This window comes from Xenia sp. Carnegie-2017, unplaced genomic scaffold (assembly GCF_021976095.1).
Source record: "Xenia sp. Carnegie-2017 unplaced genomic scaffold, XeniaSp_v1 HiC_scaffold_23, whole genome shotgun sequence".
Taxonomy (NCBI): Eukaryota; Metazoa; Cnidaria; class Anthozoa; order Malacalcyonacea; family Xeniidae; genus Xenia; species Xenia sp. Carnegie-2017.
The window spans coordinates 14,533,896-14,558,536 of NW_025813486.1; the positions used below are offsets into that span (position 1 = coordinate 14,533,896).

Sequence of the window (24,641 nt, forward strand, 5' to 3'; positions counted from 1 at the left end):
GACATGAAATAATAGTACAACTACTTGTGATGTTTGGTTTTGTTTTTGTTGCAAAAATGATAAAAAATTAAGTTTATCTAAAATGTTTTTTCCAAGAATTGAAAAAGTTTATGAACAAAAATATAAGAATGAAAAGAAAAATACTCAAATATGTTGTAGTTATAAAAATATATTGAAGTAATAATTATCTATGATATGCAAACATCCTATCAGGATATTTATCAATATTTTTGGTTATGTATTCATATTTGACTCATATTTTCCAAAATTCTTCAAGAAATTCTCTATTAGTATATAATTCATTATATTTTTTAAATGAGAATATTCATGTTCATCGTAGGTATAATCATTGAATTTAGGATCAACCATGTCCTTCATATTTAAGAACATGTTTAGATCCAAAGTAAAATATGCTTTTTCATATGCTTATACATGTCTTTTCTTTTTCTTCTTCTTCAAAGTCTATATATGAGACACGAAACTCAGCAACTCGTTTATCATGCTTGATTAGAACTTCAGAAAAAAATGAATAGTTGAGAAATGGTTCCAAACTTTCATGAAAAAAGTTTCATCAATGAATATCTCTTCATCCTTTTCATTAACAAATGGTACTTCTAATTTTTTCCCTATTTAATTTACTATGTCTTTAAACATATCAAACTCACAGCAACATTAAAAAATTGGAATGGAATTGTTACATTCAAAAAAACTTACAATCATTTTTCTTTTCCTACAAAATCTTCTTTATATGAAATACAAATTTCATTATTTCGTAAATCACCCTCGATTAGATCTTCAGGAATTAATGAATTATCAAGAAAGTGGTTCCAAACTTTTATAACAAAATTTTCGTCAAGATATATCTCTTCGTTTTTTTCATTAATAAATGGTACGTCTACTTTTTCATTTCTTATTTTATTTACTTTGTCTTTAAATACATCAAATTTACACCAACATTAAAAAAATTGAGATTGTTACATTCAAAGAAAGTTGCAATTTTTTTTTGTTTTCGATAGACGTGTTATACCAAATTTTAAAATTTACTCTCTATTTATATAAGTCATTTATTCGTAAAGAAAAGAATTTCATTTATTTAATAAAAAGTATATTTCAGAAATAAAATTAAATATTTACATCATATATTGTTGTCAATTCATTCGGGAAAAATGTCTTTTCTGATTCTTACATTATGTTTACTTTTTATATGATTGTTGAAAACAATATAACCATGATCATTCTCATTCATGTCATCTATTAAACATTCCATAAAATTTTTTGATAATCCTGTATTAAACAATAATGTTTTTAAATTTCTATTATCTCCTACATTATTGAATACAATGATGTATAGACTATTTGTTCTACCTGTTCTTAATTTTGTATTTCAGTAATTTAAATTTTGACAAGTGAATATGATAAAAAAATCCTTACGTTTTGAAATCCTCAGATGTGCATTGATGGGTAAAGTGGATATCACGCTAATCGCATTATTTCCATACACCCCTCAGATCGCTACCTTTTAGGAATGTTCTGGAAAAGAAAGTATTATGTTGATTTGACTTTGCCGTTCGGTTTACGCTCAACTCCAGCTATTTTTGACAGTTTAGCAGACTAATTTCATTGGTGCTTAGGATATTATTTTGATGTTGGTGATCTTTTGCATTATCTTGATGATTACTTTACTCTGGGACCACCTGAATCCAAAATTTGTGCATTACATTTAAAAGCAATTGATAAAGTAGCTCGTGTGTTAGGCATTCCATTGGCCCCTGAAAAATGTGTCAGCCCGTCTACCTGCTTGACGTTTCTTGGAATCATGTTGGATTCAGTTTAAATGATTGCTTGAGTGCAATCAGAGAATCTGGAGGAGTTGATGCAATTGGTCCAGGCCTGGAGTTCCAAAAGCTCTTGCCGGCTAAAAGACCTTCAGTCATTGGTAACAAAGCTAAGTCATGCGTGTGCAGTTGTCCTCCATGGTCGTACATTTCTCCGTCGTTTATTGCATCTGTTGAAAGGCTGGAATCATAAAAAATTGCATTTTATTGGATTGAATAAGGATTGCATGTTGGATATTGCGTGGTGGCACTCCATTTTGAAGACGTGGAATTGGGTACATTTCTTGATTTACGGGGGTAGGTACCAATTCCAGACGTTTGTTTATCGACAGATGCATCGGGTAGTTTGGGATACGGTGCATTCCTAAATGGCGAATGGTTCAATGGGGAGTGGTCAGTTGGAAAAAAGTCCCTCAGCGTTGCATTTACAGAACTTTCCCTATTGTGATTGCTTGCCATGTGTGGGGTGCAAGTTGGCAAAACTACTACGTGCAATTTCAGGCTTAAGAGTATAAACATTCTTAAATTCAACACGGAGCTGATCAAGCTGATATTCTGGTCCTTCAACCAGGTGGACGGCTGTCAGCAAATCAAATTTCTCTGACTAAAGGTAAAGAGAGGTGGGATTGCTTATAGCAAATATGTGGTTGAAAACATGTGCTGTAAGAATTGCTATAAGATTTTGCTCTAAAGCTTCATTAAGCTTGCTTAAGTGTATAAAAAGTAATTATTGTGGAGTGTCATTTGTGCTTTTGTGTTTTTTTTTGGTGGGCATTGACCCTTTTTTAATATTGTCTCTTTAATGATGCAACTAATAATCGCAAAATAATATGGCATAACAGTTTTTAAAAACAAACTCCATATGTATTTTTTTCGCCAACTTTTTGGAATATTTTGCAATGTGTTTTTCATTTTGTCTGAGCTCTGAACCTTCAAAAAGGACAGGGACAAGCTAATTTTGCTTGGAAACACAAAAATTACCAAAAACATTTTTTGCCCTTACAGCTTCATTTTTTAAGATTCAAACAATGTTATAAGGGTAGAAAAGTGTATTTTATATCCTTTTAATATAAAAACAAAGGGGTGTCTGTTTTGTATTAAAGTTAGGAGGCATGTTTTAACGTGCCAAAACAAAGTTCGCTTTTTATCCGTGTAAAAAACAGCATTTACATGTACAAATGCATTTCAATCTTGTTTTATATTAAAGTCCAAACATTCTTTAAGGTTTTTAGCCATTATGCTTGCTCAAAGAGAACTGTTTTGTTAAAAAAATCGGGCAATTTCAAAGTGATATATTTCACCTTCGTACCTTCAATGGCTACGATCATGCAGGCTTCAAGTGAGGCTTCGAAGATGGTGGCTTAGTTAGCCTTTCAGTTATTATAGAGTTCACAGGTCAGAATTTAGCTGCTAGTGATTGCGAAAGACATTAAATTATTGAATTGTCAATGGAAATATATTGCCTGTTTTGGGGCAACGAACGTTTTCAAAGTGACTTTCCATGCCACAGAATACGGCCTAAATGTAGAAATAATAAAGATATGCAATGAGTGCTACATCTCTTGAAAAATCATTTTTGTACAATGATACTTTTGAAGAGCTGGGGCCGGTTGTATAAAAATGTAGTTAACTTTAATTATAGTTAACGCTAACTACCGTAGTTAACTCCTTAACTATAGTAACTTAACTGCTCGACTTAACTGCGTTGCACATAACGTAGTTTGTCGGATAGTTAAGTAGCTGCGTAGTTAACTTGCAAGGAAATTTCGTGGAGTGTTGTTTACGTTAAATGACAGAAAGTTTAATCAATTTATGCTTTGTAATGGTGGGCAAGTGAACTATAAAATGACTTCAAAATCAAGAAAAATCTCTTGGCTTATGTAAAAATCTTAAAATATGGCAAACTATTGTCGTTTCTACGGATGCTGATGATGCGAAAAGAAAATTTAATAAACGATTCACGGTGACATGGTAACCGGATTAAATTGTAGCATATACTTTGGACTTTTCTCAAGAAAATCGACCCTTATCTTCTGTGTAATACAGTGCGATGTTGATAAATGATTATGAGTCTCGGCAAATACTGCTTTATTTCATTTGCCAATTATATATAATGGACTTTGGCAAACGAAACAATGAACTCTTCTCAAATTGATTCATATTGTGTTCTACGTGCAAGGATTTGAATATTTGAATGGCCTTGCTTTTACAGAATTTAAATCTGAGAGATTGAAGGTAACAAAGGAAAGGTCGTTTCGGTTTTTTTGAGTAAAATGCTTGAAAGAAATGTGTTTGTACAGACATAAGTCACACATATTTGTAAAAGATGACAGTAATGGACTTTTTTATTATTAGAAAACATTTCTTTGAGTCCTCATAGTTAGTAGCCATGTAATCCAGCAACTGTCTTTTCTTGGCTTGTGACATGTTATATTCACAGCTATACACAAAATACTTATTTTTTCTTAAAGTGCTTATATTACGAATTTTAGCCCCCCTTTTTTATGAGCTTAATTGAAAATTTGGATTATTTGAAGACTATGACATGTCGCTAGACTTAAACAGATGAATATAAGTTCCTTAATTTTGCCTCCAAAGTCGGGTACTATTTGCGAATTTTTTACGACGCCATTTTGATACTTGTGACGCAGATAGTTGAACACGTCTGTTTCCGTCAATATAATATTATAATATAGGAAGTGATTTTGTTGTCGTTTTTCTTGTTTTAAAAACAAATAATGACAGTATTTTCAATAAAATATTAAAAAACAAGTTTTCCGAAAAGTATGGCCTCAAATCAGTGCTCAGATAATTCGAATTCGATGTCTGAATGCGTATCTGATTCGAGCTGGGTTATGTCGAGCATTAAAACGACTTCGCATATGACGATGAACCGCTCGCAGGAGATGGTGATGAAGTGCATACTCCAGATGATCCCGATGGAATTCTCCCTACGACATTAGAACAACGAAGTGATGGCGTAATTCCACTCGATGAATGGTAAGTTGTTGTTTTCTCCTGTTTGTAATATACATAAAGTTACTTTATAAACCACAATGCTCCCACGTTTCAGGTGTAATTGTCAATGCTGTCATACCGATTTGTTAGAAGGCGCATTAGAGTATAGATGCTGTAAGGAAATAGTACGGTGGCCCATAAGGGCCATCACTTAAAAAAAGTCACAACACAAGTAAATGTAATCACAACACAAGTAAAATAATCACAACGCAAGTAAAATAATCACAACGCAAGTAAATAAAGTCACAACGCAAGTAAATAAAGTCACAACGCAAGTAAATAAAATCACAACACAAGTAAAATAATCACAACGCAAGTAAATAAAGTCACAACACAATTAAATATAGTCACAACACAAGTAAATATAATCACAACACAAGTAAAATAATCACAACGCAAGTAAATATAATCACAACACAAGTTAATAAAGTAGCAACACAGATAAAATAATCATAACGCAAGTAAAATAAAAACAACGCAAGTAAATATGGTCACAACACACGTAAATGTAGTCGAAACGCAAGAAAAATCACCGGATATAAGCCATTCTATTATATTCCTATATGCCATAAACAAGATGGCTGAAAGAGAGATAATAACACAATATTTTCATTTGGGTTATTCAAATAGCATCATAAAAGACTTCTTATCGAACTATCACGGCATAGAAATGAGTTTAAGGACTTTAAAACGTAGATTGCAGGCTTGAGACGAAACTCCAATGTCAACGAAAATGACGAATTGAGAATAAGGGAAGTCATTGAAAACGAAATCTCAAATGGATCTGGTGCGTCTTTGGGCTACAGATCAATATGGCATGTTCTTCGTTTACAATACCACATTCACGTGCCTCGTCAAGTGGTTGCACAGGTTCTTCAGGAAATCGATCCCGAAGGTGTTCAGCAAAGACGTCGAAGAAGGCTATCAAGACGCAGGTATACAAGTTTTGGTCCAAACTTTTGCTGGCATGTCGATGGTGAGTGTACTTTTTCTGCACTTAGTCGACTCTCTATAGCATAAAAGCATGAAAGCATACATTTTCTGATGTGGTATTATGCAGGATATGACAAATTAAAGCCGTACGGGTTTCCTATCCACGGAGCAATAGACGGATACAGCCGCAAAATTTTATGGCTAGAAGTTGTGCGATCAAACAATAAACCCGAAGTTCCAGCCAGATTTTATTTGGACTGTGTAAAAAACATCGAAGGCTGCCCCCTTGTTGTTAGAAGTGATTGTGGTACGGAAAATGGAGTACTTGCGGCCATGCAGTGTTATTTTCGAAAGGATGGAAATGACTTATTCGCTGGCCACAACGCCCATAAATATGGAACTTCGTCTGCTAACCAGCGAATAGAGGGCTGGTGGTCTTACTTTCGCCGAGCCAGAACAGGATGGTGGATGGACTTTTTCAAAGACATGGTTTCTTCTGGTCAGTTAGAAATAGGGAATACACTGCAAATGGAGTGTCTATGGTTTTGTTTTTCTCCTGTCCTATCATGTGAGCTAGAAGCTGTCAAAATGCAATGGAACACACATCGCATTCGTCCAACAAGAAATTACGGTACAGTAGCAGGTATTCCAGATGTTCTGTATTATCTCCCAGGGAATTTTGGTGCTGCCGAATGTAAGCGTGCAGTAGCAAATGAACGAATTCATGAAATGGAGCAACACGCAATAGGCGACGAGGAGTTTGATACATTAGAAATATACAAAGAATATTTTAATTACGTACTGGATAAAGAAGATCTTAATCTGCCAGCAAATGCAGCCGATGCATTTGAATTGTATCTGAAACTTATTGAATTTGCAAGTTCTGAGAACTGAATTTTCTGCCTATTATATTGCATGGTATAGATGTTTCTTGTATTTCTATACATGATGATTGTATGTTTTCTATATTTTTTTTTTATTGCGCAGCGTACCGATGCAAGCAAAATCAGGCATCTTTCTTATTGATATAAATTCTGCACCAAAAGTCAAATTTCAATAAAGACTTGTCCCTTGAAACGTTCTTTCAAACTGGCAAATTAGAACGGAACAAACAAAATATTTCAATGACAACATAAATATAAAATGTTCCCAAGCTACCATTGTATGGACATTGATTCAGATACATCCAAAACCAGCGAAGTCATTAAGTGCTGATGTCATCATTTCCTCCATCTCGCTAATGTTACTTATATGAACTGGAATTCTCAGCAGAAGATCGCATGTTGATGTTGTGGGGCGACATTTACAATTTTCTTTGCAATCATGTACAAACGTTACGGAAAATTTTTTTGGAAAACCTAGAACTGGAATAGTCTTACATCCCGATAACCACTTCAGAAACGCTGATATGGATACGTCTCCTGTTAAAAACGTTTTAAACATTTAAGACTGAAAAATGAATAAACAAACTAATCAAGGTATCCATTTTTTGTGTTTATACCACAACTTCAGATTAGAAAACATGACTTCAATAAATTTTACGCGTTATTTGATACTTTCAAAAAATTCCATCGTAAATACAATAATACAATTTGGCACCCAATTTACAACATATATATTCAAACTAACCTTCAGTATCTAGGGTTTGCACATAGTCGCAAAATATCTTGTACACGTCAATCTCCTTTTCCTTGTGAATCTGCGAACTGCTGAATGTTGGAATAATTTCATTGAGGAAAGTATCAGCAGAAAGTTTAAACGAATCGTTATAAGGATCGAACAATGGCTTCCACAACTCTGGATTTTCTATCATATAATTTATAAGACCACAACTGCTGAGGCCTTCAACCACTTGCATAATTTGAGGAAGAACTGATGAAAAGTGGCCCATTACGCAAATTGACCTTTAAAAATAGAAATAAATCTTAGACTTTATAAACCAGCAGCACAAGAATAGTTTTTTTAATCTCCATTAACTTTCAAAATGTACTTACCGAGCAATTTTGGAAACAGTATGCACTGTCTCTTTATGTGGTACACCAGTGTATCCAGCCTCTGATAGCATTTCAATCATATCATCGCTGACAAGTATCTCCCTCAACATTTCATCGTCACAAGCTTGCTTTATCTTTGAAAAGGAGAAGTGTACAGGAATCATTACTGACATCAGAGAATATAATAAAAATAGACTTATTTCAAAATCATGCCACAGCAACGAGTAATAATCAAGCATATGGTAATCTCCATCTTGTTGCAGCATACCTTTTTAACAGCTTCTTTGTACTTGGAGTCGGGCATTCCTTCTGTTGTGAGTGCCTGTTTGGTGATGTACTTGTAAACATCTGGACTTATAAAAGATGGAGCTGGTCCGCCTTGAAGTAATGACATCACCATGACCTCGCCAGCAAAACGAAAATCTCCATTCATGATGGCGACAGTTGAATTAATAGGTTTTCCATCACAGAACAGTCTTCTTTCCATATGCTCCAACATTTCTGATGAAAGAATTAACATCTAATCATATTTTTTCAATTGTCCCCATCCTATATTTAAACCAAACTTGTCAACATTGATTGATGCAAGATAGACAAACTATGGGAAATAAGCTGCAAAGGGAATTGAAGTGTAGCAGAACAATATATTTATTTTAAATCAACAGGGTGCTCATATTAACCCAGAAACATATGTCTAATGTCTAAGGTACTAATGTCTTACAATATTAGTACCTGAAAAAACTCTCTCTTTGGCCCCCTGTCATCAATTGCACACTCTCCAACAAACACTATCTTTACACTGTCAGTTGGTGACACTTTACCACTTGATCTATACTCAATGAAGTCACACCATATATATGTTTTCTACGAACATTTAATCTTACTGCCTTTGGTGACAATGTTACAGCTTTAATATCCAATAACTTATCTTTCACATTTGTAGTGTTATCTTGGTTTATCACCACATCAGGATTTTTTTCGGGAATGTTCTTTTCACTATCCGTGTTTTGAGATTGAAGTACTCCCACCCATATGTCACAACATATATCTGCATGCTCTGCTATTTCATCTATTGAAAAGTATTGTTGACATGTTGGGCACTCACATTTGAGCTCCTTGCTACGTGATACATAGTTACTTGCACTTTGGGGAGTTATATATGGGAGGTGTATTCATTGGGAGATTTGTAGCAATATGCAAGCTAGTTAATGGCTCACATGGACTTGAAGATGGACAAGGTGAGAGTTCAATACCAATTGTATCATCAGTTTCTAAAAACATCTCATCAGAAAGATCTGCGATTGTCTCTGGTTCACTATCATCACAACTTCTTTTTAATTTTGAAATCTCTGTGTACATATATGCAGATTTTAGTGCAATGAAAAGTGTTGAGCGATTATAATTCTTCCCTATATCTTCCCTGTATTCGCTTAACACAAACTCTTTTTCAGTTCCCGGCAAATTTGTGATTTCCTTCCCGTTTACATTCAAAAGGACGTGCTCCAACTCGCCATGGATGTTATTGTCGTGGTTAGCATGTTTTCTAACTGCTTTTCTAAGATTTCTCTCTTTTCGCACTTGGCAAAACTTTTACAGGAGAGTTTTACCCCGACATCTTTTCAAATTTCCGTCATTATCGACCTTCATGTAACCAATATTTATGCTTACTTCATGCTCCTTATCTTTTCCTTTACCAGAATTTGCTTTGAGTTTCTTGGTCTTTGGCTCGAATCTGCTGCGCCTATCGCTTTCCTTCTGGCGCTTGAAATCGTAAAAACTTAACGTTTTAGGCGGCTGGGTTGTACCAGTAAGGGTACCGCTAGCACATAATACTGAGATCCCACTAGTTATAGAATTCGACGTAGAACATGTGTTTGCAGACCAGACTGGAAAGTATGCAAACTGCGCAAGCTAGATCAATTTTTTTTAGAAATTTTGCGCGGCGGATTTTCGACTTTGCGCTGCGAAGCCATAAAATATTCGCGAGATGCCAGTTTTATTTTTTCTGTATCACACTCCATTTTTGATAGTTTGCAATTGCAAATAATTATGAAACATAACATAAAAGATGATACATGTGTATAGCTGTAGCTTACCTTAAGTTGGAGCTTGCAACTCTCCTTTTACAACGTGAGGATGTGTCATGTGTAATCACAAAAAAATGCCACTTTACCTTAGGTATTATGTAACGAGTCATACGACCAACGTACCACGTATGTTTATCATTCATCTGTTTCATCGTTTCATCACAGCGTATGATACGATAAAAGGTAGGCACCAAATAAATTTGATTTACTGACGTCGTCAAATACGTCGTCAAAAAAAAACAAATCAATCAGGAACCATCTTTTGTATAATCAGCAGCCAGATTGTGGAGTAGAAGGTTTTTCAGTTAATAATTGTTTATAATCAGCAGGCAGATGGTGGACAAAAAAGGTTTTCAGTTAATAATTGTTTATAATCAGCAGGCAGATGGTAAGCAAGGGAGCTTTTTCAATTGATAAACAATTATGATCTGCTGCCAGATTTCGATTGAAAACTTTTTGATTATAACTGCACGAAGCATACTGGTTGACGCTTGACTAAGGTTACAAGAGGAAAGGTAGCTTAGGTCGTGATGTTATGATGCGTTGCAAAACCTTGGACATCTCTCCTTCGTGTTTTTGCCATGCTCGTCGGTCTCTAAAAACAGGAATCATATGTCTGGACAAACCACGTTCCTTGTCCCCATTGATGTAAAGTTTAGCCATTTCGTTCAGTGCTGCGTCGCATTAAAGTACAGATGGTAAACTCCAATCAACTTTAGCACGATTCATTAGCACTTTTATGCTTTGCCCACCATCCATTTCTTGCTTATCCACCACCCGGTAAAAAGATTCGGCAACAGCCTCAGTTCCGCATTTCGCATAAAATATGTCAAAGACGAGACAAAACTCTTGGCCGACAGCTGAATAAAATGAGGAATCGTTATATAAAGATTCAATAACGGCCTCTTCTTTAAAAAGAACGTCAATCATTTTACCATTGTTGAGCGTCACTTCGAAGACCTCAGAAAGGGTGAACTGCCTTGGTGTACCTTCTTGGAACCTAGTCACAAAGACTCCTTCCTCGAAAACCACATCCTGCAAGGAAAAAATTCCTTCGTCATCGAGAGAGATCTTCTTGAAAAAAATAGGGAAGTGAGTGTGTAGCATATCACCCCAAACAACGGCAATGAGTGTTTTCTTTAGACGCCAAAACACTGTGGATGATAGCTCGCTACAAAGCTCAAAGTTCTTTTCAGAAACATGTGGCATCTGTGAGGAAAAGTTTACACATCGTCTAAACTCATTAGCTCCAAGTTCAGAAAACTCCCTGTTGTTTACTGGACTTTTTTCTTCCGAACGAAAACCGCATAAACCACGAAAAGTCGTCCAAAGTCAAAACACTTTGATAGCATTCTGTTGAGGTCGGAAAAGCTATTGGTGTAGCGAACATCAATCTGACTAATGACATCCGCAGCCAGCTTCTCTAGATCATGAACACTGTCCTGCATTTCTCTTGCTACCCAATCCACTGGCACTTTACCGTCGCCTTCTCTAACGACAAACCAACCAGTTTCCAACTCACTTTGCCCAAAGCGGTAATCTCGAATTTCATGAACTCGCTGGCTTAATCTTGGGCAAACAAAGTCATCAGGATCAATTTTAGATACTTCCTCGATGTAACGTTGCATCTGTCGTTTTACCAAAGGAACATGAGAGCACAACTTCCAACCAGGATACCACTCAGCCTGCGCTTGCAGCATCAGGACGACCAAGGGCCACAACAAATCGAGTACACCAAGCAAATCATGGACAAAGTCTTGACCACATAACTTGTAACCCATCTCTTCTCTATTGTCGTGGTCCTTGAAAGTCTCGATGTACACTTCCAAACTATCTGCAAGATTCTTTAAAGATAGATAGCTGGAGCTCAAAAACCGCTGACATGACACGCTTGATGTCGATGACACGCTTGCTTTAGGCTGTACCATTTTTCACACTTGCCTGCAATTAGCTGTTCATACAAGGCATCTGACATATGTAAACCAGATGCCAAAGATCCGTCTGCTTTGCCAGTAGGTCGATTAAAAGATGACGAAAAGGAAACACGGGAAGAGTTTAAAAATTCGACACACGTTCGACACTGCAGCACCCAGCTGTTCTCTTCTTTTAGTATTTCAAAATTTTCCACTTCATCCACAAGCTCAATCAAATTGGAAGATCGAAGTGCGGTACTCGATGTGGGATTGTATGTAGTTGTTGAACTTGTTGATTGGGCTGATTTAGGGTTACCACTCAACTTTTGTGCCACCTTAGTAGCAATTTTTTCCGCAAGTTCGTCCACACCAAATGGCAGGTCGCCTTGCTCACTTGATAAAATTGAAGGAAGAAAACTTCCAAGCGAGCTTTGATAGCTAAGACGGCTGGTGTTTGAAATAGAGGCAGCCTTTCTCGTCTTACTTACTGCATTAACTCTCACAATCTCTTCGCTGTAACAATGAAAGTGTTAAAAAGCCAACATTAAAATTTTCTTGCAAACTGTGTTAAAAGTATATGTACTAAGAAATTCAACAGAAGACGTTGAAATACTTAATGATTTCATCGTTAATATTAAACGACTTAAGAAATTTGTAATGTAGAAATTACCTATCCGAACAAGTGAATTATTGGAAGCCTTGAACTAAAAAGTCAACACTTTCAACCACTATGGCATAAATTTCACAAAATATCGTGACAAAATGTCGTAAAATCTGATACTATAATGCAAGAAAAATGCCGTATTTCACTAACAAACCTCTCATCTTTTTCATCGGTTTCCTCCCAACTTTCAGATTCACTGACACCAGAAACGATTTTGCACGAAAGTTCGTCAGTTGCATGTCCAGCCGTATCCTTACCAAGCTCTCTGAAACAATTTAATATTCATAATTTTAAAAAGCTATCACTGTATATGTAAAAGAAATGTATTATAAAACATGTATGCAGTTTGTGATATTCGGTTATTTTATGGTTCACGCAGGGGAATGAGCAATTTAGCTACCTTTCATCGACTTCCATAATTTCTATCCGTTCTCCCATTCCGTCGCCACCACACTTTTGCTGCACTTGGCTTGTACTGAAAATACAATTAACATAGAAAACATACACAATGTAAGTGCAGTTCTCAATTTGGGAATTGGGAACTTGATTTTCATTTACCTAGCCGATTTAAGCATTTTGTACGCCTGTAGCGCAGATTTAGGAAGAGGGGAATCTTCTCTAATAGCGTCATTTGCTAAGGTCTTTTCGCCCTTGTCGCTGTGAGTTTTTAAATGGTTTGCTAGAGAGGACTTGTTCCCTCTAGCAAGCCAAAATTTGCGTTTGCCTTGCCTAAAACAAAGTAAGCAAAAGCCCATTGGGGTTTTCTCGTGTCCACTCTTTGCTCGCTTTGCTTCTGGTCCTGTTTTCTGCTGCTTGCTATGCCTTTTAAACATGTTGGCAAACTGAAACTCTATAACACACAATTTTTATGGTTACAAATGTGTCGATAGCCAATCTTGTTTGTTTACTATTGTTTTTATAAAACCCACTGACAATGTCATGCCACTTTTCTTTGTGACGCAAACACGATCACTCTTACACACGACTAACATTCTAACACTAGATAATTGTTCTGTTACCTTCCTTAGACAGTGTTTGCTGCTTATTTTAGCCACTGCTGCTGTCTCAGTTTTGCACAGCCACTACACAAGACCTGGGCACCAAAAGCTTCATCATCACCTGCTGATGTTGAGCAAGGCGGAATTGCGTGGCACGTTTTTTTGCAAACTTTGCAAAAATGGCTTCCACATTCCTTCTTGCATGAAACGCAAACTAGTAATTAGGCAACAACAATGAAAACATAAGTTAAGATAATGTAATGAACGTTTTTGGTATCAAAGGCAAGCAGCACTAGTTTTAGCAACACACAAATGTTGGTTTGGTACTCTTAGTGAGAAGTGAATATTGTCGAGGAATCACCGAATCAGCTCCTGCAATCAACCAATGGCTGATATATATTGTGTATATTGTTGTTAGGAAAATTTTCGGCTATTGTAACGCGTGAATTTACCTGATTTAACTGCTTGAATCTCAGCCATCTAGTAAAATAAATAAACAATTAGATAAAAAGTTTGTCAAAAATCTCGCTTTATCACCAAACAATAGCGAGCTAAGCCCTGTTAGTTCGTTAGCAAACCGGTTTTAATTATAAATTGCTTCATTTATCAATATGTTTTATGTAAGGATTGTGAATTTTATTTGCCTTAAATGTATTAAAACATGCTTTGTAGTTTGTAATACAAGAAATCCTTTCGTACCACTACTTTTAGGTTACACAAAAACATAACTGTTAAATAATAACTTGTTTCCCGGGCGTTTAGTGTTAGAAGCGTTAATGCTTTCAGAATTTTTATCATTTGTAATTTTGTATCAGTACTTTTGATTTTACTAAACCATTACGTGTACTCACCTTACAAATTTGAACACCCCAAGTTGGTTTAATTAAATATCACGTATCACCGTAGAATACACCGAAGAATCGATATGGTTTGCCTTGAAGTCACTTAAAAAGAGAAAGCTCGAAAAACGAAAGCAAAGAATGTGTAGTTAATCTGCTCAGATATCATATTTCTAGTCATCAAACGCTTATTGGCTTACCAACCAATTAACGGAACTTGCCTGTCAAAACAGCTTGTAAGATTGACATTCAACAGGCAACAATTTTTTTCAACGGAAACAACAGCGCTGCAGCGCACATGTGCTGATATTGCGCAATAATTTCTCGCGCTGCGCGGCAAATTTCACAAATGCGCGGCGAACAAGAAATTTTTTAAAATCTGCGCGTCAGGACGCGCATTTCTCCCGAAATTGCGCAAGCTAGATCTAGGTTGCGCAAGGCATACTTTCCAGTCTGGTTTGCAGATTCTTCAAGTTTTTCGCGCATCGGTTCGAAGGAGTTGCCACATTTATAACAGTAATTCGCATTTTCCACACTTTCTATACCACAGTTTGAACAAAACATTTTTTTTGCTATCCATCAAGCAATATATTGAATATAATTTATAATAAGTCTGGTTTTTCGTGGAACAAATTTAAACAAGCGCCATTTTGCAAAATATCACAACAATGTTTCCACTTCACAAAAAGAATTTCCAGTATTTCATATTTTACTTGCGTTGTGATTATATTTACTTGTGTTGTGATTATATTTACTTGTGTTGTGACTATATTTAATTGTGTTGTGACTTTATTTACTTGCGTTGTGATTATTTTACTTGTGTTGTGATTTTATTTACTTGCGTTGTGACTTTATTTACTTGCGTTGTGACTTTATTTACTTGCGTTGTGATTATTTTACTTGCGTTGTGATTATTTTACTTGTGTTGTGATTACATTTACTTGTGTTGTGATTTTTTAAGTGATGGCCCTTATGGGCCACCGTAAAATAGGACCAGCTTTGCAGAAAATGACATTCGATGGCAGCATTGAGAAAATATCATGCATAACACAGCATGCCAACGTTGGGCCACTATTGAGAGATAGGAATGGACGTGCTTATCACCGCAAAGCGTCACAATCATTAAATATGTAAGATTGTAAATTGTATGAGAAACAATGTTGTCATCAACATTTTTTCATCAACAATAAATAGTCCAACCTTTTTGTTTACTTCAGGTACTTGAGAGCTGTGGCATACAGATGGTTGATGCGATGGTTTTGTGGGTCTATGGGATGGGAGAATACTCGGCCTTTAACTGCTTGTGTTTACCACTTTATTCGGAAAGCATATCCAAGTGGTAACACAACAGGTTACATACTTACATACCATCAGAGGGGCGATGATGGAAAGGTCTTTTAACTTGTGCACTGTAGAGACTGTTGACCTTCTTTGCTGAGTTTAGAATGGTCAGGAAATATGCCTAGATGAAAACCAAATAGGAGATACATGGATGCACTATATAAGTTGACATGCAGTTTAATGGTTTGAAACAAGAGTAAACAATAAAAACAAATTTTTTTCAACTACTGAGAGCATGGCCTGACTTATACTGACACCAGACATCAATATACCAAAACTAGTCATAACGTTTCCAGCTGGATATCTTCCCAAAACCATAGGTTGGCTTCTCCACATAAAGTTCTTTTCAACACATTTACCACAATTTTGCTCTACAATGGCCATCGAACCAATGTTTTTAATGTGCACTTTTGGATTTTCAGCCTTGCAGTTAAAGCAAAATTTTTCAAATAACTTAACCAATGAGATGTAAAATACCATGAACATAGGTTGTTCATGCGAGCTTGCTCCTTCATCAATTCTGTAACACGATTAAGAAAATTCATTATTATGAAATACAACAGAGATCTAATTCTTTATAAGATAAAATACCTGACTGTATTACTTGTGGTATCTTTATCTAAATCTTCACTCTGACTAGACTCTTTGAAAGAGGAGTAGTCCATATATGATTCTCCTTCGAAAAGCTCTTCAGCACTTCCCTGCATTTCATCGTCTATATTAATGCTGGTCACCACGGATGTATTACGATTTTCCCTGATTTCGCTTCGATATTCATTTTGCAACTTCTGGGTCTTTTTCTTCAAAGATGCTTTTGTCTTTTTATACCAGCTTAAAGTCTTTTGTAAAGATGTAAGTTTTTTCTTAAGACGATGGCACGACTTACATGGAGACTGGGATTCACAAATATCTTAACCAACTGCATGTAGTTCTTCTTCAAATGGCGAATCGTTTACTTCCCCAGTGCATACTTCAACATGCTCACCTCCATCACTAGTAGATGGTACTTCCTCATCGAGAGAACATGTTTCCTTCAGCGATGGCTTATGGAGAGTATGTCGAATAATCTACAAAACTTATATCGAATTTACATATGACAAAAGAAAAATTAACATAAACAAGCGTAAACTTACTTGTCTTCGCTTTCGATCGGTTATTTCGTCCTGTAATGGTTCAGGAATCCCAACCACGTCAATGGTTGGGATAGCATCTTTCTTCAACCTTCTTTTGAGCTTGACTTGCACGCTCAAATTAATGTCAAAACAAGAATCTTCAAAATGCGCAGAACACAGACACGAGGTAGAGGAAGCCTCAAAACCCGGTCTATGTTTACGCACAAAATTTACCCATTTTCTATGACTTTGCGGCTCTGTTTCTTTTTTAGGAAACAGATGCATCGACATTCTTTCGGTTTTTGAATCATTGGCGCAACTAATTTGATTAGGTCCGCCAGCAACACAGCGTTTTCCTCCGCGTTTCTTATTAAGATTACTAGTAGAATACGCCATGTTGATATATGTGTTCAACTTTCTACGTCACAAGCATTAGCATACCGATCAAAAAGTTCGCAAAAAAAATGCTGAAAATCGTGACTTTGAACGTCCGTAAAATCACTTTCACCAATCCAATTTCAATTATAATTGCAGATTTAAAGTCACTGAAACAAGGTCTTTCAATTTAGCTAATAAAAAGGGGGGCTAAAATTCGTAATATAAACACTTTAAATTCTGCCTTGCAAAAACTGAGTTATAAAAACTATTGGGTATATTTGTTAATGAGCCTTAGCTATGAAACTTTTATTTATGCCTTTGTGATTTATTAGCCTATTTTTGTCTAAAGCTTGGGAGTTTTATTTTTTTTCCTACTTTTTAAATCATCAAATAGTAGCTAGAGGTTTCTGCTTCTTGGAAAAGTATTGGCAGGCAAGATTGTATGTACATTGAAAATAAACATTTTTACATAGGAAATATATGATGAAATATCAGTAAAACCCACTAATTGACTGTCATATTTTCTGCTTGTGTTCTAAACCATGTGCAATGGACAATGTATATATATATATATCAAGCAACATGGACTTTCACCTTGCATGCTAATGAAATGATTTATGTATTTAAAAAACTAACATTATTGTATCTCATGCAGCTGATACACAAAAGAGTAGTCATGAATAAAAACTGTTGTAAAGCTCATGTATCTATATGTATTATCGTTGGTATAATATCGTGTGACACCCCCCCTAATTGCTGAAAACAGTGTTTTTGCAGGGCATATTGCCGTCAAGTGGCAGGGCAGTGTTCAGGAAGTAGAAAAATTGCCATACCATCGAGAATAACTAATTGATTACTAAGTGGAAATAACAAACCTTCATTTTTGAGAATTTTGGCTTAACACTACAGTGCAATGTGTCTGTGAGATGTGTAAGATGAAGTAATTATAAATGCAGATACAGATTCCGCTGGATACTGTTAAGACATGCTCTCATATTCTTCCTGTAATTAGTAAATAATTAAGTCAAATGTAACCAACTAAATGATTATTTTAAGAGATACTTATGTGCAATAATCACAATATTTTTTATAGTTCGTAATAGCTATCCGTTGATTGTAAATTAACCATATTTAGTAAAGAAACAAATATATCCACACGTAATATCTTGTATAAATAGAAGAAGTTTAACCTTTGTACGATAGATCTTAGACCATAGACATTGACGTTTAACATTAAATGTGATCATAACAGTTATCTGTAATATCTCTATTTGTTGGTGTAAGTCAGTATATACTAAAGAAGGTAGATGGCTACATCACAAAATCTAACAGATACAATGATTGCAAATGTAAAAACATGCTAATGCTAATTTTTGCATTGTCGAGAGCCGTGAGGCGAGCTTCAATCCAATAATTTCATCAAATTCTATGCGGTTTTGTATATTTGGGCGAGAAAGACTATGTTGAGTCATGCTCATAAACCACAAAAACATGTTAAGGTAATAGTATGTGCGTAGTTTAGCTTATCAATGTATCCGTTCCCACACGGCTAAGAGCCAAGGAACAGTTATTGACGTTAGTTAAATTTCCTTATGTACTATAAATAGCTTAAACAGAGGAACTACTCCGACCTATAATAATATTTGTTGTTTGTAATAAAGAGTTTAAATACTGCTCTGTAAAATAATAAAAATCAGTTCGATCATTAAGTTCACTCGTGGTTGTTACTGAATGTATAGAGTATACTAAGAAAGAGATATGGCGAGTAACTCGAACTCAACAGACTACTTTTCAATGGAAGGTTAGTTATATTTACCGAAGTTTGTAAACCCACAATTACCGAAGGAGAGTTGTGAGTTCATTGTATGCTGTCATAATTTTGATGTTTACTCAGATAAATTTCTAATTTAATTAAAATTTCTCTTAAGAGAGAGGCGCAACTAGAATTAAAGATTATAACGTTCAGGAGCCCCGCGCAAAAAAAACAAAACCTCAACGTACACGAATTTATAGACGAAAGGTTAAATGTAAGGATTGTGGTGCAGAAATGAATGCTGATAATTTTTTGAAGCACATTTCAAATAAACACAATGGTATGGCAAAATCCCAAGATGTTGTAGAAGCATCACAAACAACCTTCATTTTTCTAAGGTTAGTAAAATGTCACTTACTTATATATGTATAGTAAATAAAATGAAAGTCTTTAGCATGCCTTATAGATCTCTTAGAAAATTGCTGGTTAGTTCTGTATAAGTGCCGTTCATTTTATGTGAAATAATTGATAATTCGTGTTGCACAAAACTTTGTTATTCTGCTCTGTTGCAGCAGCAACTATCTCTGTTATTGTGAAGGACACTCATACCATGAAGTTTCAATGTATTCTTATTTATTTTAGATCCTTCCAACTGCCCCTGTTACATGTGATAGCATTGATGAAATGCATGAAGGAGAAGTCAAAAGTGTAAAACAAAAATTCTGCAATGATACTGATATATCACAAAAGGTTACATTCAAAAACTCTCATGATTTGTAAAACTGTAATAGCACATTTGCACATATATACCCTAACCCTAACCGTACATCCTGTGTCCCAAGTGCAGGAATCACCATTGCACTATGGTGATAGCAGGGAGGGCACATTGTATATACACTTTGTGTATATACACTTGTTTATATATGATTTATAAAAACACGTGGATACAGAAAGAAAACAAAAAAAATACAGCATCATGAGGGACTTCATCAAACAACTTCCACCTCCGAACAAAAACCGAAAAACCTGCCATGTTTGTTTTGAAAAAAGACTACTGATCCTAAAAGGACATAAAAAGAAAATTTTAAATAAACGCTCTGAACTTTTAAGTGCATGCCGTCGTTAATTTAACACCTCGTAACGAATTGTGTATATAGTGAATAATAAATAATCTGTCAGTTGCCTGAAGATCGCCATACTGCGTGAAACTCCGAAAAAATTACTGCTATTGTCTATTTATATATATATATATATATATTTTATATATCAGAATGAGGATATTTATTTACACGTGCTTTTAGCTTGGAGACGTTTAGAGCGTCTAATGAAGGCTCGAAGCAACGAGTCGAAAGCTCAATAAAAATCACTTAAAATCCGGAGAAACTTTTATCTTTTATATATTAAATGCCTGGATTACATTTTCAACTTATATATATATATATATATATATATATATATATAGTATATATAAATGAACTAAAATAAAATTACAATTGCTGTGTCAGATTCACGCCGTAGGGCGATCTTCAGCAACAGTTGCCTGAAGATCGCCCTACGGCGTGAAACTCCGAGTAGCGACAGCAAAACAATTGTCCATTTTATTTTAGTTCATTTTATCTTACGCTCTTCTAATATATAGAATATTGAGCGCTCTTTTATCCAGGAATATTATCCATAATAATATATATATATATATATATATAGGAAGTTTATAATTTATGATTTTCCGTATAAAACAGTGCTCGATGCCCAAGAGCAGAGCGTAATATGTGTAGTGGTGTTGAGAAAATACACAAAACTACAATTTCATCCCGACAAGCCTGTTTCGTGATTGCTCACTCTTCAGGGGATTTAATGAATAAAATACTTAAATGCTTAAAATATATATACAAGATGATGACGGAAGTTAGTGTATTAATCAAGGTGTATAATTTCAAGTTAGATGACGGAAGTTAGAGTATTAATTACGGTGTATGGTTACAAATTACATAGAGTGTTTTGGATCTATGGCGACAAGAGGAAACAAGTTCGTTGCGTTTATTGAGGGATGATTTGGATGGTTGGTAGAGGATGAAGAATTTTTCTTTGAGGCAAAGGTTGCATCTTTTACTGGTTCTGTTGTATGGTTTGCTGTGTGTGATGATGCTCCATGAGATGTTGTGGTCGATATTGCTGTCTTTAAGGGTCCAAATGTGCTTACTGAGCTCGGTCGAGTTTCGTAGTTTTTTGTGGCGGAAAGAGGCAGTGTGATTTCTATGTCTAGTCTTAAATTCGTTTTCTGTAAGTCAAATGTACGTCTCAGTTGTGTTATTGTCTTTGCGTTTTACAGTAGCTTGGTAAACAACGGATGACTGCAGGCAATTTCCGTTAGGGCAGTTTTGTTTTGTCGGCAGTTGCATGTTTTGTAAGTGTCTTTTTGTTCGCGGTGTTGTCGTTAGTTGTCTGATGTTCTCAATATATGTTTGTTATGGTTGTTGATTATTTGTTCGATATTGTTCATGCAGCTGTAGCTGAGTTTGATGGTGTTACGGTTGAATATTTTCCTGAGTTTATGGTCCATGGGGAAGTGTTTGTCGATTAATGAAAGGAATTTGTGGCCATGTTCGTGTAGACGTTTTGCTGAATGGAGGGTTGTACCAAAGTATATTTTGTCGAAGTCTGTTTTTCCGTTTGGTAGTAGCGTCTGAGTCGAATTTTAATGTGTATTGGTATCCGTTTTCGTCGAGTGCTTTTTGGTATGGTGCAGTTATTTGGTCAAATGATGCTTTGTCGGATGATAGTGAAGATAGACGTTTGTTGATGGCGTCGGGTATGTTCTTCGTTATGGTTGGTGGATGGTTGCTTTCGCTGTGGACGTATTGGAGAGAAGAGTTGGGTTTTGTGTAGGGCGATATGAAAAATTGTTAAGATTGAAGGTGATGTCAAGGAAGTTGATGATTTTTGTTTGCTTCAATAGTTATGCGTAGTCCATTGTTGTTGAATATCCGGCATATTTCCTTTTTAATGTTCTCTGTTTCTCGTGGTGTGGTGTTTGAAATGGAAAGTCCGTCGTCTCGATAAAGTCCTATGTCTGTTGTGATGTTTTGTAGTTGAGAGGGAGGTAGCTTCCTACGAGTTCGCATGTCTCAGCTCCGTCGAAGCTACCCATTGTGACGTCGAATGTAGAGTTATATTTCTTTTGCCAGGGTTGTTTGTTGTGAATAAGGAATGAATTCTTAGCGTGTATAATGATGTTTTTTTCGGCGTTTGTGATGTTGTCGTAGGTTGAGGCAAAATCCAGTGCTTTGTTTAGTAGGTCTTGATTAATGGATGGGTAAAAGTCTACGATGTCAAAGGATATGAAGGTGACGTTTTTTTTGTGTTTGATAGATTTGAACCACTGGATCACAGATGATGAGTTTTTCCATTGGTTGTATGAGGTTGTTTTTATGATGTTGCTGTTAATTCTGTCCAATATTTTCTTGCTAATTTTACCAACTTCAGATTTTGTTGGGTTGATAAGTCGGCAGGTTGGTTTATTCGTAAAGTTTGGTTTATGGTCTTTGAGTGTTATGAATGCGTTTTTATGGGCGGTGGCGTCTACTCTGTCAGATATACCAAGTCGTGATGTGATATTTTTGTCTTCGGTGTGGATGGCTTTTATTGTGTCGGCGTTTGATTTCTTGTATGATTTTGTGATGTTTTGTTCAAGGAGGTCGTAGTATGTTGGCTTGTCTAGTTTGTAGAAATTTGTTGTTTTGTCGGCAGCGATTAGAAGCTTCGTTTCGTGTTTCATGGTAGTAGTGTGGTCTTTCATTTTGTTAAGGAATGTGCTGTTCACGTCTTTAAACTTTATCGATTGTATCATTTTTGTCATGTCTTTCTCGAAATCTTTTAGGTCGTCGATCGGTGGAGGGTTTTTAGTACTCTTGAAGCCATAGGTATCTTTATAATCGGTGGTAGTATTCGGGTTGAGGAAGAAGTAAGCTTTCCAGCGCATATTACGAAGGAAGGTCTCAGATTTTTCAATAAGTCGTTGTAAGTATTCATTCGGTGATGGTAGAGGAATGTTCTTGATGCTGTAGTTGAAGTTGAATTTCTCCATTGTGGATTATCGTAGAGTGCTCAACAAAAATTTATCTTGGAGCGTAATAGGAAGTTTATAATTTATGATTTTCCGTATAAAACAGTGCTCGATGCCCAAGAGCAGAGCGTGAATATGTGTAGTGGTGTTGAGAAAAATACACAAAAACTACAATTTCATCCCGACAAGCCTGTTTCGTGATTGCTCACTCTTCAGGGGATTTAATGAATAAAATACTTAAATGCTTAAAATATATATACAAGATGATGACGGAAGTTAGTGTATTAATCAAGGTGTACCACACCACGAGAAACAGAGAACATTAAAAAGGAAATATGCCGGATATTCAACAACAATGGACTACGCATAACTATTGAAGCAAACAAAAAAATCATCAACTTCCTTGACATCACCTTCAATCTTAACAATTTTTCATATCGCCCTTACACAAAACCCAACTCTTCTCTCCAATACGTCCACAGCGAAAGCAACCATCCACCAACCATAACGAAGAACATACCCGACGCCATCAACAAACGTCTATCTTCACTATCATCCGACAAAGCATCATTTGACCAAATAACTGCACCATACCAAAAAGCACTCGACGAAAACGGATACCAATACACATTAAAATTCGACTCAGACGCTACTACCAAACGGAAAAACAGACTTCGACAAAATATACTTTGGTACAACCCTCCATTGCTGAATGTACAACGTCTACACGAACATTGGCCACAAATTCCTTTCATTAATCGACAAACACTTCCCCATGGACCATAAACTCAGGAAAATACTCAACCGTAACACCATCAAACTCAGCTACAGCTGCATGAACAATATCGAACAAATAATCAACAACCATAACAAACATATATTGAGAACATCAGACAAAACTAACGACAACACCGCGAACAAAAAGACACTTACAAAAACATGCAACTGCCGACAAAAACAAAACTGCCCACTTAACGGAAATTGCCTGCAGTCATCCGTTGTTTACCAAGCTACTGTAAAACGCAAAGACAATAACACAACTGAGACGTACATTGGACTTACAGAAAACGAATTTAAGACTAGACATAGAAATCACACTGCCTCTTTCCGCCACAAAAAACTACGAAACTCGACCGAGCTCAGTAAGCACATTTGGACCCTTAAAGACAGCAATATCGACCACGACATCTCATGGAGCATCATCACACACAGCAAACCATACAACAGAACCAGTAAAAGATGCAACCTTTGCCTCAAAGAAAAATTCTTCATCCTCTACCAACCATCCAAATCATCCCTCAATAAACGCAACGAACTTGTTTCCTCTTGTCGCCATAGATCCAAAACACTCCTATGTAATTTGTAACCATACACCGTAATTAATACTCTAACTTCCGTCATCTAACTTGAAATTATACACCTTGATTAATACACTAACTTCCGTCATCATCTTGTATATATATTTTAAGCATTTAAGTATTTTATTCATTAAATCCCCTGAAGAGTGAGCAATCACGAAACAGGCTTGTCGGGATGAAATTGTAGTTTTGTGTATTTTCTCAACACTACTACACATATATATATATATATATATATATATATATATATATATATATATATATATATATATATATATATATATATATAATTTAATAAATTACATTTCTTAAAATGTTGCTACTCGGGGAGTCTGTGTTTCATTCCAAAGCAATC

At 35.7% G+C, this 24,641-nt stretch overlaps 3 protein-coding genes and 1 long non-coding RNA gene across 5 annotated transcripts; 1 reads left to right on the top strand and 3 right to left on the bottom strand.

Annotated features, from left to right (window-relative positions):
* Positions 1 to 5,340: 5,340 nt before the first annotated feature.
* LOC124449199 lies at positions 5,341 to 6,724 on the top strand. Its single transcript, XM_047000142.1, has 3 exons — positions 5,341 to 5,355; positions 5,550 to 5,829; positions 5,914 to 6,724. Exons 1-3 carry the CDS (start codon positions 5,341 to 5,343, stop codon positions 6,678 to 6,680), a joined length of 1,062 nt encoding a protein of 353 aa, XP_046856098.1. The 3' UTR covers positions 6,681 to 6,724.
* LOC124449527 (G2/M phase-specific E3 ubiquitin-protein ligase-like) lies at positions 6,562 to 9,329 on the bottom strand. Of its 2 annotated transcripts, XM_047000471.1 has the most exons (5): positions 8,513 to 9,329; positions 8,049 to 8,281; positions 7,781 to 7,914; positions 7,416 to 7,690; positions 6,562 to 7,207 (listed from the first exon to the last, which is right to left on the bottom strand). In XM_047000471.1, exons 2-5 carry the CDS (start codon positions 8,277 to 8,279, stop codon positions 6,963 to 6,965), a joined length of 885 nt encoding a protein of 294 aa, XP_046856427.1. In that variant the 5' UTR covers positions 8,280 to 8,281; positions 8,513 to 9,329; the 3' UTR covers positions 6,562 to 6,962. The 2 variants fall into 2 exon arrangements, with proteins under 2 accessions (XP_046856427.1, XP_046856426.1); XM_047000470.1 differs by lacking the exon at positions 8,513 to 9,329 and having other exon boundaries at positions 8,049 to 8,347.
* Positions 9,330 to 13,551: 4,222 nt separating this feature from the next.
* Positions 13,552 to 15,021, bottom strand: LOC124449782. The gene is made up of 3 exons (XR_006949594.1): positions 14,294 to 15,021; positions 13,895 to 13,922; positions 13,552 to 13,656 (listed from the first exon to the last, which is right to left on the bottom strand). It is a non-coding gene; the product is annotated as an uncharacterized LOC124449782 (long non-coding RNA).
* A 230-nt stretch (positions 15,022 to 15,251) lies between these two features.
* Positions 15,252 to 16,329, bottom strand: LOC124449200. The gene is made up of 3 exons (XM_047000143.1): positions 16,214 to 16,329; positions 15,851 to 16,142; positions 15,252 to 15,278 (listed from the first exon to the last, which is right to left on the bottom strand). The coding sequence occupies exons 1-3, from the start codon at positions 16,327 to 16,329 to the stop codon at positions 15,252 to 15,254; spliced, it is 435 nt and encodes a 144-aa protein (XP_046856099.1).
* Positions 16,330 to 24,641: the final 8,312 nt, after the last annotated feature.

Excerpts from the sequence above, each read along its gene's own strand:
- LOC124449199 (XM_047000142.1), top strand. Across the intron at positions 5,830-5,913 it reads CTTTTGCTGGCATGTCGATG|GATATGACAAATTAAAGCCG; the intron begins GTGAGTGTACTT and ends GGTATTATGCAG.
- LOC124449527 (XM_047000470.1), bottom strand. The coding sequence starts at position 8,300 with ATGTTAATTCTTTCATCAGAAATGTTGGAGCATATGGAAAGAAGACTG. Across the intron at positions 7,915-8,048 it reads ACAAAGAAGCTGTTAAAAAG|ATAAAGCAAGCTTGTGACGA; the intron begins GTATGCTGCAAC and ends TCCTTTTCAAAG. Across the intron at positions 7,691-7,780 it reads ACTGTTTCCAAAATTGCTCG|GTCAATTTGCGTAATGGGCC; the intron begins GTAAGTACATTT and ends CTATTTTTAAAG.
- LOC124449200 (XM_047000143.1), bottom strand. The coding sequence starts at position 16,329 with ATGCAGGGAAGTGCTGAAGAGCTTTTCGAAGGAGAATCATATATGGAC. Across the intron at positions 16,143-16,213 it reads ACCACAAGTAATACAGTCAG|AATTGATGAAGGAGCAAGCT; the intron begins GTATTTTATCTT and ends ATCGTGTTACAG. Across the intron at positions 15,279-15,850 it reads TAAGTCAGGCCATGCTCTCA|CTGGTCCTATTTTACGGTGG; the intron begins GTAGTTGAAAAA and ends TTTTCTGCAAAG.